This window comes from Chiloscyllium punctatum, chromosome 9 (genome assembly GCF_047496795.1).
Source record: "Chiloscyllium punctatum isolate Juve2018m chromosome 9, sChiPun1.3, whole genome shotgun sequence".
Lineage (NCBI taxonomy): Eukaryota > Metazoa > Chordata > Chondrichthyes > Orectolobiformes > Hemiscylliidae > Chiloscyllium > Chiloscyllium punctatum.
In genome coordinates, this window is record NC_092747.1 from 45492995 (window position 1) to 45507656 (window position 14662).

Sequence of the window (14662 nt, forward strand, 5' to 3'; positions counted from 1 at the left end):
TGCTGACAGTCACATTTAGCATGCCAGTGACAGCACATTGCTCCATTAATAAGAGGAGCAAATTTATTCTTTGCCTTGAAATACTTTAAGGAATGTTAATTATTTTAATGGATTTTCATGGAAGCAGTTCAAAAATGAAAGATGATTTTATTTACTGGTGGGAAGCAGAACTTTACTGATTATTAACCATTGTAAAGGAGAATAGAAAACATTCTGTCTAAATCATTTGGATATATTTCAGCAGGACAAGTAATTGATTTGATAAATAGGAACTAAAGCAGGTATTATTTATTTTAAGCACAAAGGAAACCTTGACAAAGGCTTGACTGAAAGAGGTTAGTAAGTCATCGTCTATATTTAAACAATTGTCATCTGTGTTCAGTACAATAAAGAGCAGATGTTGGAGCATGGTTTCTGATTTTAAAATTGAGCCACTTGTAACCATAATGATTAATATCACCTTCAGATATATCTGCAGTCATCAGTGGTATACATATTCACAGGTTTTGTGGCCATTAATTGGATTTTATAGCTGCAACTCAGGCTGGCAGCTCCCCAAAGCATATGTTAAGTATGTGGCAATCCATACAATATGGAAGCAGTCCATTCAGCCCATCAAGTTCATACTGACCCTCCGAAGAACATCCCACGCAGTATCCAATCCTATCCCAGTAACCCTGCATTTTCCACGGCTAATCCACCTAGCCTGCACATCCCTGAACACGATGGGCAGTTTAGCGTGGCCAATCCCCCTAACCTGCACATCTTTGGACTGTGGAAGGAAACTTAAGCACCCTAAGGAAACCCACGCAGACAAGGAGAATGTGCAAATTCCACGTGGACAGTCACCCCTGGCTGGAATTGAATGTATGTCCCTAGCGTGTGAGGCAGCAGTGCTAACCAGTGAGCCACCATGTAGCCCTCATAACATCATTACACCAGTGTCCAGCATTATTGAAGGCAAGCAGACACAAAAACCAGTCACTTTTTAAGGAGCTATTCAACAAGCTATTGTTAATCTTAGTTGTTAAGATCTTTTGTTGCTAATTCCATTTCCTTAGTGTTAAATTGGAAAAAAATAGAAGTGCTTTTTATGAGGAGGTATCACAAGTACAAGGAAAGATTTGCCAACAGACCATGGCTAAATATGTTAAAAACAATGACTGCAGATGCTGGAAACCAGATTCTGGATTAGTGGTGCTGGAAGAGCACAGCAGTTCAGGCAGCATCCTAGGAGCTTCGAAATCGACGTTACGGGCAAAAGCTCTTCATGAGGAATAAAGGCAGTGAGCCTGGAGCGTGGAGAGATAAGCTAGAGGAGGGTGGGAAAAAGTAGCATAGAGTACAATGGGTGAGTGGGGGAGGGGATGAAGGTGATAGGTCAGGGAGGAGAGGGTGGAGTGGATAGGTGGAAAAGGAGATAGGCAGGTAGGACAAGTCCGGACAAGTCATGGGGACAGTGCTGAGCTGGAAGTTTAGAACTAGGGTGAGGTGGGAGAAGGGGAAATGAGGAAACCGTTGAAGTCCACATTGATGCCCTGGGGTTGAAGTGTTCCGAGGCGGAAGATGAGGCGTTCTTCCTCCAGGCGTCTGGTGGTGAGGGAGCGGCGGTGAAGGAGGCCCAGGACCTCCATGTCCTCGGCAGAGTGGGAGGGGGAGTTGAAATGTTGGGCCACTGGGCAGTGTGGTTGATTGGTGCAGGTGTCCCGGAGATGTTCCCTAAAGCAATTTGCTAGGAGGTGCCCAGTCTCTCCAATGTAGAGGAGGCCACATCGGGAGCAACGGATACAATAAATGATGTTAGTGGATGTGCAAGTAAAACTTTGATGGATGTGGAAAGCTCCTTTAGGGCCTTGGATAGAGGTGAGGGAGGAGGTGTGGGCGCAGGTTTTACAGTTCCTGTGGTGGCAGGGGAAAGTGCCAGGATGGGAGGGTGGGTGGGTTGTAGGGGGGGGCGTGAACCTGACCAGGTAGTCACGGAGCGAACGGTCTTTGCGGAAGGCGGAAAGGGGTGGGGAGGGAAATATATCCCCGGTGGTGGGGTCTGTTTGGAGGTGGCAGAAATGTCGGCAGATGATTTGGTTTAAGCGAAGGTTGGTAGGGTAGAAGGTGAGCACCAGGGGCGTTCTGTCCTTGTTACGGTTGGAGGGGTGGGGTCTGATGACGGATGTGCGGGATGTAGACGAGATGCGTTGGAGAGCATCTTTAATCACGTGGGAAGGGAAATTACAGTCTCTAAAGAAGGAGGCCATCTGGTGTGTTCTGTGGTGGAACTGGTCCTCCTGGGAGCAAATCCAGCAGAGGCAGAGGAATTGGGAATACGGGATGGCATTTTTGCAAGAGGTAGGGTGGGAAGAGGTGTAATCCAGGGAGCTGTGGGAGTCGGTGGATTTGTAAAAAATGTCAGTGTCAAGTCGGTCGTCATTAATGGAGATGGAGAGGTCCAAGAAGGGGAGGGAGGTGTCCGAGATAGTCCAGGTAAATTTAAGGTCAGGGTGGAATGTGTTGGTAAAGTTGATGAATTGCTCAACCTCCTCGCGGGAGCATGAGGTGGCACCAATGCAGTCATCAATGTAGCGGAGGAAGAGGTGGGGAGTTGTGCCGGTGTAATTACGGAAGATCAACTGCTCTACGTAGCCATCAAAGAGACAGGCATAGCTGGGGCCCATACGTGTGCCCATGGCTACCCCTTTGGTCTGGAGGAAGTGGGAGGATTCAAAGGAGAAATTGTTAAGGGTTAGTACCAGTTCGGCCAAATGAATGAGAGTGTCGGTGGAAGGGTACTGTTGGGGAGGAAAAACGGAGGGCTTGGAGGCCCTGGTCATGGCGGATGGAGGTGTAGAGGGATTGGATATCCATGGTGAAGATGAGGCGTTGGGGGCCGGGGAAACGGAGGTCTTGGAGGAGGTGGAGGGTGTGGGTGGTGTCTCGAACGTATGTGGGGAGTTCCTGGACTTGGGGGGATAGGACAGTGTCGAGGTAGGTAGAGATGAGTTCAGTGGGGGAGGAGCATGCTGAGACAATGGGTCAGCCAGGGTGGTCAGGCTTGTGGATCTTGGGAAGGAGGTAGAACCGGGCAGTGCAGGGTTCCCGGACTATGAGGTTGGAAGCTGTGGGTGGGAGATCTCCTGAGGTGATGAGGTTCTGTATGGTCTGGGAGATGATAGTTTGGTGATGGGGGTTGGGGTCATGGTCAAGGGGGCAGTAGGGAGAGGTGTCCTTGAGTTGACTTCTGGCTTTAGCTGTGTAGAGGTCAGTGCGCCTGACTACCACTGCGCCCCCTTTATCCACTGGCTTGACAGGGAGGTTGGGATTGGAGCAGAGGGATTGGAGGGCTGCGCATTGTGAGGGTGAGAGGTTGGAGTGGGGGAGGGAGGTAGACAGGTTGAGGCGGCTAAATATAGCAATAGAATCTGCTGGTGAAGGTGGTAGCATTTAGACCCATTTTGATTTCACTGCTTTAAGCCAGCCATGTGAAGTGAAGGGAGATTGAGATAACAAGGGAACTTCAAATTGGTGACTGTGACTGATTTCCTAATCGCACCTGAAAACCCAGTCTCTGCTTGTAAATAGGCATGGAGTGCCCCTTCATTAACTAATTAGCAACCTTCCTTTTGGAGGCAGTTGAGGTAGCAGTGACAGGTGTGAGCAGGTCACCCACTTTCCAATCCAACTCCCTTCCCCTGCTGAAAACCATTACATCCAGCTCCATACCTGAAGTGATGAAATGTAGATTTGTGAGTTTATATCATTATGTTGGACCATTCAAATACATTTGATCCATTTTTAATATATTGAACAAGATTATTTCAGAAATAAACCTGTTGAACAGGTTACCAAGTCAGTGTGGGAAAGTTTAGTGTTTATGTATTTTACCTTTTTCATTTGGGTGTACTTGGTTTAATAATCCGGCAGAAATATCTGGATTGCTTATGTGATTACTGGCAAGCTATTGTTTACTGTTGGAATGATGACCCTGCAGGCAAAATTAAGAAACTGGTTGATCATAATCATTGTGGTTTTGTGAATAATGGGTTTATTTTCAACTTGCATTGTATAATTCAGTTGTTCTTTCTGGACACTCCTCTTCCCTACATTCTTGTGGAAATCAAGAAACATTAAGACACAAAATCTGGCTTCTCCTGTCCAACTGTAGAACTCCTTAGCACTTTCAAATTTTTCACTAACCCACAATCTTCAGAATTTAAAACCAAAATCTACCATCAGCTCTTCCTATTGTAGTTTGCACTTCTCTTTGCAGCCCCTGGTAAATCTGTGCATTATGGTTTGTGATTTTTCAGCTTAATTTCTCTACAATAGTTCTTATTTGATGAAATGTGTCCTAGAACATTACGACTAGATGTCTCAACGTGTTTTATAGCCAATGAAGCACTTTTCTTTGAAGAGTACCACTGTGGTAATGTAAGAATTGTGCTGGTAATATGCACTTAGCATATTCTCGCAAGGGGAGGTACTTGTGATGGTGTTACTTTGAAGGCCATAACACTACTGCAGAATTTTCAGTTTTTCTGTGCTATCATCTTAGATGGGCCCCTATTGGAATGGGTACCTGAAATCTGAAATGTATTTAATGGTTTTACTCTGTTTGGTAAGCAGGAACAATTCACCTCCTGAGGTAGTTGTTGATAGTGCACACTTGTTACAGGGTGTCATTTTAGCAGACTGACCATGACTTTGCAACTTATTCTCTTTAGGCTATGTTTACATTAAGTAAAATCTTACATTGTTTCATTCACAGGTAAAATGAATATAAAGAAATTAACAAAGCAGGTAAGTCATGCATACAAATGACAATTCAAATTTTAATTAATGCAATTGTGCATAAAATAATAAGCTGTGAAGGTTCCCTTCATCAGCAAATTCTTCAAATTTAAGAGATTTTTACTGTGACTTGTATTTATTGTATGTGCGGTTTGGCTAAGTATTTGAATTATTTCTTATTTAGTGGGAATTCGGTGCCACTTGAATGGCCAGCATTTATTGCCAATCCATTTTGCCCTTAACTGAGCAGTTTGAGAACTAATTTCAGATTGGTAATTCAAGTCAACCACATTGCTGTGATCATGGAATCACAAACAGAGCAGACTATAACTCACTGTGTAAAGATGGCAGATTTCATTCCGTAAAAGATATTCATGAGCTAGGAATTGAATGTAATTGAGCTCAAAATTGAAATTGGCAAATCATTAAACCATTTTCCATGCTGGTGTGTTTTTAAAAATGTGACCTCATTGTAAAATTTGTATAGTAAATGTACACATGATTCAATGTTTTAAGTAGTCTACAAAACATATCTTGAGGCTCAATAGGTTGTATTCTTCCTTCTGAATCAACAGGTTGCAGATTAAGGTAAAAACAATGACTGCAGATGCTGAAAACCAAATACTGGATTAGTGGTGCTGGAAGAGCACAGCAGTTCAGGCAGCATCCAACAAGCAGCGAAATCGACGTTTCGGGCAAAAGCCCTTCATCAGGAGGATGAAGGGCTTTTGCCCGAAACGTCGATTTCGCTGCTTGTTGGATGCTGCCTGAACTGCTGTGCTCTTCCAGCACCACTAATCCAGGTTGCAGATTAAGTTTATTTTTAACCTGGAAACTTCTAATGGCCCCACAATTGATCTGGGTTTAGATTGAAAGGGTAGCACCAATTGCCAATGCTTTGGTATTCTCAGTACTGTCTTTGATCATATCAGCTGATGCACTGCTGGTCTGGGACCAAATTAATACATGATTGCTTTCGATCCTGCAGATGACAAAACCAAAAGTTATTCTAGTATAGTTATAAGTATAGCATTAAGTAATTTTCACTGAGTTCACTGGAAAAGTTCCCATCAGATTTGAAAATAATGAATGTATTCCTGTATTCAAGGAAAAAGTCTAAATGAAGTTACTGTCCAATTTACCTCAAATCTGTCACATGGAATTCTTTGAATCTGTTGTGTTGGCATGTAGAAAATCTTAATCAGGTGGAGTAAACTTGGCTTTGTGAAAGGAACACCATGTTTGACTAATTTATTTGGGTTTGCTGAAGTAACAAAAACCATAACTAAAAATGAACTTGGATGTCCACAAGACATATGATAAGCAAAGATCACTAAATAAAATAAGAGTTACATTGCAGAGAGTAACTATTAGCATCAGTAGCTAAGAGGGAACAGGTTCTGGACAAATGAGTCATTATGAGTTAGAAAGCTGTAATAAGTGTCACAAGGATTAGTATTGTGACCTATTTGTAATCAATATCAATGACTTGGATGAAGGGACAAATGTATGTTTGCTAAACTTCTTTTTAATACAGAGCTAAGTAGCAGAGTAAGTTATGAAGAGAGCCTAAGGAGTTAGGTTAGGTAAGTGGGTAAGCAAGGAGATTAGAGAAACACAGATGACCTTCAATATGGGAATATGTAAACTATCCACATTGGCAGGAAGAATAGAAAAGCAGTAAACTATTTAAATGGAGAATGATTGCAAAATGCTGTAATACAGAGAAATCATGATTCATGAATCACAAAACATTAGTACACAGTCACAGCAAGTAATTTAGGAAGACAAATGTAGTGTCGTTTCATGAAAGGGGAATGGAATATAAAAATAGCAACATGTTGCTACAGTTTCTTTTCTAAATTTGTTCATGAAAAGTGGTCATCGCAGCCTGGGCTGGCTTTTTTTGTCTGTCAGTAATTGTTCTGGAAAAGGTGTGCTGCCTTCTTGAAACATCTTAGTTCTTAGAGTTTGGGAGCAACCCACAGTGCTGTCAGGAATGGAACTCTAGGATAGTTGACAGCATTGTATTTCTAAGTCAGGATGGTGTGTGATATGGAGAGGAGTATGTGGGTGCAGTTATTCAAGTGTACTTGCTATCGCTTGCTCTTGTCCTAAATGGTAGAATCACCATTTTGGAGGGTCCTGTCAAAGGAACCTGGATGAGTTACTGCAATGCATGTCTTTCCAGGTATCGATAAGTTTAAGTGAATTGCACAGGAAGCCAACTATTCCAATTTTAAATTTGTAATATTTCCTTCCATTGAAATGAAAAGGGTTAATGGATGTCTTTTACAAGCACAGTTACCATAGAGAAACACTATTGAGCTCATATTGGCGAAGACGTAATGAACTTATCATCCACATTGAATGTATTTCCTAATCTTACAATAGTTATTGTTGTAAATATGCAAGTTAATTCGTTGACTTATCCCTTGTAGGAGATGGACAAGTGGATTCTGGCATTTGAGTCTTCTATGATAATATAACGTGACACAAAACATAGAATATAGTGGGCTACAGTTTCTATATTTGGAGCTCACAATACCACTGGTTAGTTTACAAAACAAGACTCAATTAAATAATTAGCATAATCATCAAAGTAAAGTCTGCTATGAATAAGTGCGTGCACAGTGCAGCCATAATTGTTTATTTTTTCAATTAAGAAATACTTGTTGATAAATTTAAGAATGTTAGTTTGGTGTAAGTGTATTAATACAAATGAAAATATATCACAAAAATAGCATTTGGAGTAATGTGTCCAGTCCTTCACTCAGTTTAAATTACAGGATTTAAAAAAGAATTATGCTGAACTGGTCTACACTCTGGTCCACACTTACCTCAAAAGACCTAATTATTTTTGATGTGAAAAGTTTTTAAAACAGACCATTCAGTGCACATACAATGTCAATACAAACATTTTCTGCAAAAGCTCTCACTTTCAACTTATCTACGTGGCCACTTTGTGGATGAAGCTTGATTTGGTTGAACTGATCTTGAACTAGCATAAGAGGTTTCATGTGAATGTCTTTGGGAGTAACTTGCATTTAAAATTCTCAATAATTAGCATTGATTCAGCCAATTCCAGAAAATCACACTGATTTCTCTTGGGTTGTTTTGCAAAGCTGCTGGGAGATTAAGGACAAATTTGCTCATCTCCAGTTCTTCTGAGAAGGCTGGCAAACATGTGACCCAATCAACATCAACTGTCAACTGACACCCGTGAACTGCCTTACACATGAACCCACCACCGCCCATACACTGCTCCACTCCCTTCATTTTATGAGAAATGCGTGGAGTTCAGAGTATTTATTACCCAATTGTTTTTATTCTCCAACAATTAAATGTAAAAATATTCCAAGTGTAGTTTGCCAGATCATAAGTATTTGACCCACTCCCAACAGAATTTTCTGCTAACATTTTGAGTCCAGTAACTCTTCTTCAGAACTGCTGCAGAATGGTCATTGGACTCAAAATGTTAACTCTGTTTTGTCTCCATAGATGCTGCTAGATCTGCTGAGTATTTCCAATTTCTGTCTTTTTGTGTGTGTTTCAGATCTCCAGCATCCATAGTTCCTTGTTTTATTTTGGAATTTCTGTTTGTTTCTTTGACCCTTTTTGGTCTTGTGAGTCCAAGTACCCCCACCCCCACGCCAGAAGTATAGGCCCAGTTTGCATCTTATGTAACCCCCTCTTCCAGACCTTGCTAGTTAGAGACTGCCCTATGACTGTAGCCTGAACGCTCCTATTCCAGGAAAACCAACAGGGAACCGCTTGAAAACGTAAAAAGTGACTGAAAACCCAAACAGCAGTAAATGTGAATCAGTGGAAACAGTACAGACTGGAATTGCTGCCTATGCCACGACAACAACTAGTAGTCATATTATGTTTTTAATATAATAGAAAGTGCACAGGCACTTTGTAAGAACATTATTTTAAGCAAGATTGGACACCAGTCCACATAGCGCACTATTCTGGAAGATGGCTACAGCTTGATCACCACAAAATTCCTAGCCTCGGACCTATTTTTGCAGCACCAGTTTTATATGGTGGGTTCAGATCAGTTTCTGGTCAAAATAACCTCTAGGTTATTGATAGTGGGGAATTCTACGATGGTAATGCCATTACACATCAAAGGGCAATATTTGTCTCTCTTCTCAAAGGTGGCTGTTACTTGCCACTTATCCGTCAAGCCTGGATGTTATCCTGCTCCTACAGCATATGGACATGGACTACTTCAATATCTGAAGAGTCACAAATGGAGTAAAATTTCTTCAATCACCGGCAAATATTCCCATTTGTGACCTGATGATGTAAGAAGTTCATAAATGAAACAGCTGAGGATGGTGGATCCTAAGCACTCCCCTGAGGAATTCCTGCAGTGAAACCTTGGAGCTGAAATGATTAACGTTCAACAACTACAACCATCTTCTCCAAACAGAATACATTGGGCAACTGCCAAGTGGTATTCAACATGGAGAAGTATTCATTCTTCAGTTGAGGGATGATGGGATATGTGGCAATCAATAGAAGGGTTGCCTTGCGCATGTTTGACCTGATGCCATGAGACTTATTGAAGTTCAGAGTCAATGTTAAAGGCTTTTCATTTACTCATGTACTTCTTTACTTGCGTACACATGACAATAAAGGATATTCTAATTCTAGTTCTATGCTGCCTCCTCTGGTGAGTCTGCCCTGCTGGTGATGTTTGTGACATTGTCTGAGTCTAACTATGTCAGGTTTTTACTTGACAAATCTGAGAGACACAGCTGCCAGACATTGGTAAAGGGATATTTTGCAGGAATGTACAGATAATTGTCATTTCTGGTGCCTAGATGGATGATAACTCCTTCAGTTTCTTGCCTTTCCTAAGACTTCATAGTACTTTGATATAACTGAATGGCTTGCTCAGAGGGCAACTAAGACTCATGCATATTGCTGAGAGTCTGGAGTTACATATAGGACAGATTTTCCTCTTAGTGAACCAGATGGGTTTTTATAACAATTGACAGTAGTTGTGTTAAGTTGGCTTTAAATTCCAGATGTTATTGAATTCAAATTCCCCATCTGCCATAGCGAGATTTGAACTCATGTCCCCAGGACATTAACATAGTGTTTCAGATTATAGTTGTTACACTAACACAATGTCAATGCCTCCCCAGTTAAATGAGAAAAAAATCAAAAAGCCTATACTTTGCTAATTGATGAATTGCTTGAATAGCTATTGGCACATTTCATCATAAAAATGAACTTGTAAGCATTTAGGGAACAATAATAATTATGCATAAAATGCTTATTAAAATTATCCTCACCTGAAATATCTTTCTTTTGACTGTAGGATATTGATTCATTAGTGGCACAAGTAACTACTGTGAAACAAAGTACTAATCTTTTCAGAGACCTTGGAGATAACGGTATGTTTAAATGTTTTTAAAATGCTTTTCTGTTAACAATTCACACAGAATTCTGAGCTCATAGACTTATCATAAAACCATGTAAATTGTTTTCACTGATTGCTCCGAATATATGTTTAAAATGTGATTGTGCTGACATTGACTGTGTTTGTTTCTTGAGCATTTACTGTAGATGTTGGCATATAAGTAGATCTTTGAAGTCTCAAAAGAAACCCCTCCAAAAATGGAGGTCTACTTATCATCCGAGCATAAAACAGGAATCCCGTAGAGTTGATGGTCACCTTCTTTGTCATTCATCGCCTGGACTCTTTTTGTATGGAATGTCTTAAAGTCGCACACATCTTCGCTGTACAGTCTATATCACTGCTTGCTCCTTTGGGCTCAGTTTTTAAGGCATCATTAAGCAAAGCATCCATATATGGAATGAAAAATTGAGGCTGATTAGTAAAGTGAGTATAGCGTATCAAGGCTGGAGATGGGGTGGGAGAGGGTAGACGTTGAGTGGTCAACTTCTATGACAAATTTACCCAGGCATTTTATTTTTGGGCTAACAAAGTGGGGTCATCTTACAGGCCAGGTTGGCTTACACGCCACTTATCTGCTCAAGGTAAGACATTCCAGTATATATACACATTAAATTCACATTTATATTGACAAATCAAAGATACCCAGGTCAAACTAAGCACCTTCAGTGCACACACATATAGTAGAATGTAACTGAAATCAAATAGTTTCTCCCAAAGGGCAGAACCTCAGGTTAAAGCTTTCAATTATAATGTAATATACCTCATCAGCAATTCTGAATTGATTTTATTTAAAGAGCCTTTCATTGTTTACTATGCTTTTTTGAGGTTTGTTGTACTAAGCTAATATGATCACATCATTAACTCTAACAGCCTTAATATAAAGGATCCCCAAGGTAAGAGTGATCATGAGATCATATAATGTGAAATTCTATGAGAAATGTCATTCTGGAACTTAGGTAAAAGCATATAACAGAATCGAAGACAGAAGTGACTGAAGCAGTTGGAGAAAGTAGGTTAACAAGTAAACAATGACAAACATTTAAGGAGATGGCTCATAATCCCTTGATAATGTATTCCATTGAAAAGGAAAACTGTACAAGTAGAAAGCAACATCCATGTGCCCCCTAAGAAGTATATGGTGGAATCAAAGGAAGAACAGGAGAAAAGCAAATGGACATGGGGATAGTGTTCTGACAGTGTGAGGCAAGAACCTTCAAAAGCTGATTGGGGGCAGATGTTTGCAGGTAAGGGGACAGCTGGAAAATGAGAAGCCTTTAGAAATGAGATAACGAGAGTCCAGAGAGCAGTATACTCCTGTTAGGATGAAAGGAAAGGCCAGTAGGTGTAGGGAATGCGAGATGACTAAGGAAATGGAGGGGATTTTTTAAGAAAAAGTAGGAAGCATATATTAGATATAGACAGGATATATCGAGTAAATACTTAGAAGAAGATAAATGCAGTAGGAGTATACTTAAGAGGAAAATCAGGAGGGCAAAAAGGGGGCATGAGATAGTTTTGGCAAATAGAATTAAGGAGAATCCAAAGGGTTTTTACAGATACGTTAAGGACAAAAGGGTAACTAGGCAGAGAATAGGGCCCCTCAAAGATCAGCAAGGTGGCCCTTGTGTGGAGCCTGAGGAGATGGGGAGTTACTAAATGACTGTTTTGCATCAGTGTTTACTGTGGAAAAGGACATTGAAGATATAGAATGTAAGAAATAGATGATGACATCTCGAAAAATGTACATATTACAGAGAAGGAAGTCCTGGATGTCTTGAAACGCGTAAAATTGAATAAATCCTCAGGACCTGATCAGAACTCTGTGGGAAGCTAGGGAAATGATTGCTGGGACTCTTGCTGAGATAGTTGTTATTATTAATAGTTACAGGTGAGGTGCCGGAAGACTGGAGGTTGGTTAATGTGGTGTCACTATTTAAGAAAGGTGGTCAGGACAAGCCAGGGAACTATAGACCAGTGAGCCTGATGTCAGTGGTGGGCCAGTTGTTGGAGAGAATCCTGAGAGACAGGATATACCTGTATTTGGAAAGACAAGGACTGATTAGGGATCGTCAAAAGGCTTTGTGCGTGGGAAATCATGTCTCACAAACTTGATTGAGTTTTTTGAAGAAGTAACAAAGAGGATTGATGAGGACAGAGGGGTAGACATGATCCCTATGGACTTCAGAAAGGCATTTGACAAGGTTCCCCATGGCAGACTGGTTAGCAAGGTTAGATCTCATGGCATACAGGGAGAACTCGCCATTTGGATACAGAATTGGCTCAACGGTAGAAGACAGTGGTGGTGGTGGGTGTTCTTTTTCAGACTGGAAGCCTGTGACCAGTAGAGTGTCACAAGGATCGGTGCTGGGTCCACTACTTTTCATCATTTATATAAATAATTTGGATGTGAGCATAAGAGGTGTAGTTAGTACATTTGCAGATGACAGTGAAGAAGGTTCCCTCAAATTACAATGGGATCTTGATCAGATGGGCCAATGGGCTGAAGAGTGGCAGATGGAGTTTAAGTTAGATAAATGCGAGGTGCTGCATTTTTCGGGAAAGCAAATTTTAGCAGGACCTATAGACTTAATGGTAAGGTCCCAGGGAGTGTTGCTGAACACAGACCTTGCAGGTTCATAGCTCCTTAAAAGTAGAGATGCAGATAGATAGGATAGTGAAGAAGGCATTTGTTATACTTTCCTTTATTGCTCAGAGTATTGAATACAGGAGTTGGGACGTCATGTTGCTGTACAGGACATTGGTTTGGCCACTTTTGGAATATTGCGTGCAATTCTTGTCTCCTTCCTTTCAGACGGATGTTTTGAAACTTGAAAGGGTTCAGAAAAGATTTACAAGGATGTTGCCAGGGTTGGAGGATTTGAGCTATAGGGAGATGTTGAATAGGCTGGGACTGTTTTCCCTGGAGTGTCGGAGGCTGAGGGGTGACCTTATAGAGGTTTGTAAAATAATGAGGGGCATGGATAGGAGAAATAGACAAAGTCTTCTACTTGGGGTGGGGGAATCCAGAACACAAGGACATAGGTTTAGGGTGAGAGAGAAAAGATCTAAAAAAGACCTAAGGGGCACTGATTTCCTGCAGAGGGTGGTATGTGTATGGAATGAGCTGCCAGAGGAAGTGGTGGAGTCTAGTACAATTGCGACGTTTATAAGGCATCTGGATGGGTATATGAATAGAAAGGGTTTGGAGGGATATGGGTCGGATGCTGGCTGGTGGGACTAGATTGCGTTGGAGTGTCTGGTCAGCATGGACGATGGGACCGAAGGGTCTGTTTCCATGCTGTACATCTCTATGACTACTATTAATAAGAGATGGGATCAGTACAGCAGTGAAAGTGGATCTTCAGTCGGACGGACAGATTGTAGAACATGGATTAGTGGTGCTGGAAGAGCACAGCAGTTCAGGCAGCATCCAACGAGCAGCGAAATCGACGTTTCGGGCAAAAGCCCTTCATCAGGAATAAAGGCAGTGAGCCTGAAGCATGTTGTCTGGGGCACGGATACCAGTACTGGGAAAGTGGGATCTGTACTGTTAGGATGGCCATCACCTGGACCTGCTCAGACCAGGCTTCTGGCAAGTTGAATTACTGGGGTGGTGGACAGGCATTAGGTTTGGAAGAATCCTACAAAACTAGATAGAGAAGACAGGAAAGCAAGTTAGTAATAAGGGAAATGAGCCATCCTAACAGTACAGATCCCACTTTCCCAGTACTGGTATCCGTGCCCCAGACAACATGCTTCAGGCTCACTGCCTTTATTCCTGATGAAGTGCTTTTGCCCGAAACGTCGATTTCGCTGCTCGTTGGATGCTGCCTGAACTGCTGTGCTCTTCCAGCACCACTAATCCAGTATTTGGTTTTCAGCATCTGCAGTCATTGTTTTTACCTTTTAGATTGTAGAACATGTTTGACTAGAGCTAAGAAACAGCAAGGAGTAACAAACATTAAATTGTTTATAGGCCACTACACAATGTAAATATATATATCAGCTATTTTGTGGTGCCTGAATCAAGGGTATTGCTGACTTCAATCTACATGTGAATTGGGTAATTCTAATGAATGATATTGCTATGGAGGACAGATACCTGTAATGTACACACAGTGGTCTTCACATCAATGTATCAAGGACCCAACTCAGAACAGGCTATTTTAGATGTGAGATTATGTAATAAGTAAAGGCTAATAAATGATCCTGTTGCAAAACAACACTTAGGGAAGAGATCATAACATAAGGAATGGTCCATTAAGTTTGCAAACTTAACTCAGCAAAGGAAAACCAAGAAACTGAGAAAAGAAGAATAAAATGTGAAAGCAAGCAAGCAAATAAAAAAAACTTCTATTGGTATGTAGAAAGGAAATGATTAGCGAAGATGAAAGTCCATTACAAGCAGTGGGGGGGGGACCTTTTTTTAATCATTTGGGG

At 41.3% G+C, this 14662-nt stretch overlaps 1 protein-coding gene across 2 annotated transcripts in view; it reads left to right on the forward strand.

Annotated features, from left to right (window-relative positions):
- Window positions 1-14662, forward strand: part of micu2 (mitochondrial calcium uptake 2) — a 463232-nt gene that overhangs the window by 331079 nt on the left and 117491 nt on the right. For both annotated transcript variants that reach the window (XM_072577388.1, XM_072577389.1), the window contains exons 4-5: window positions 4760-4791; window positions 10121-10196. In XM_072577388.1, the coding sequence (XP_072433489.1) occupies window positions 4760-4791; window positions 10121-10196 (108 nt within the window). The remainder of the gene's footprint in view (window positions 1-4759; window positions 4792-10120; window positions 10197-14662) is intronic.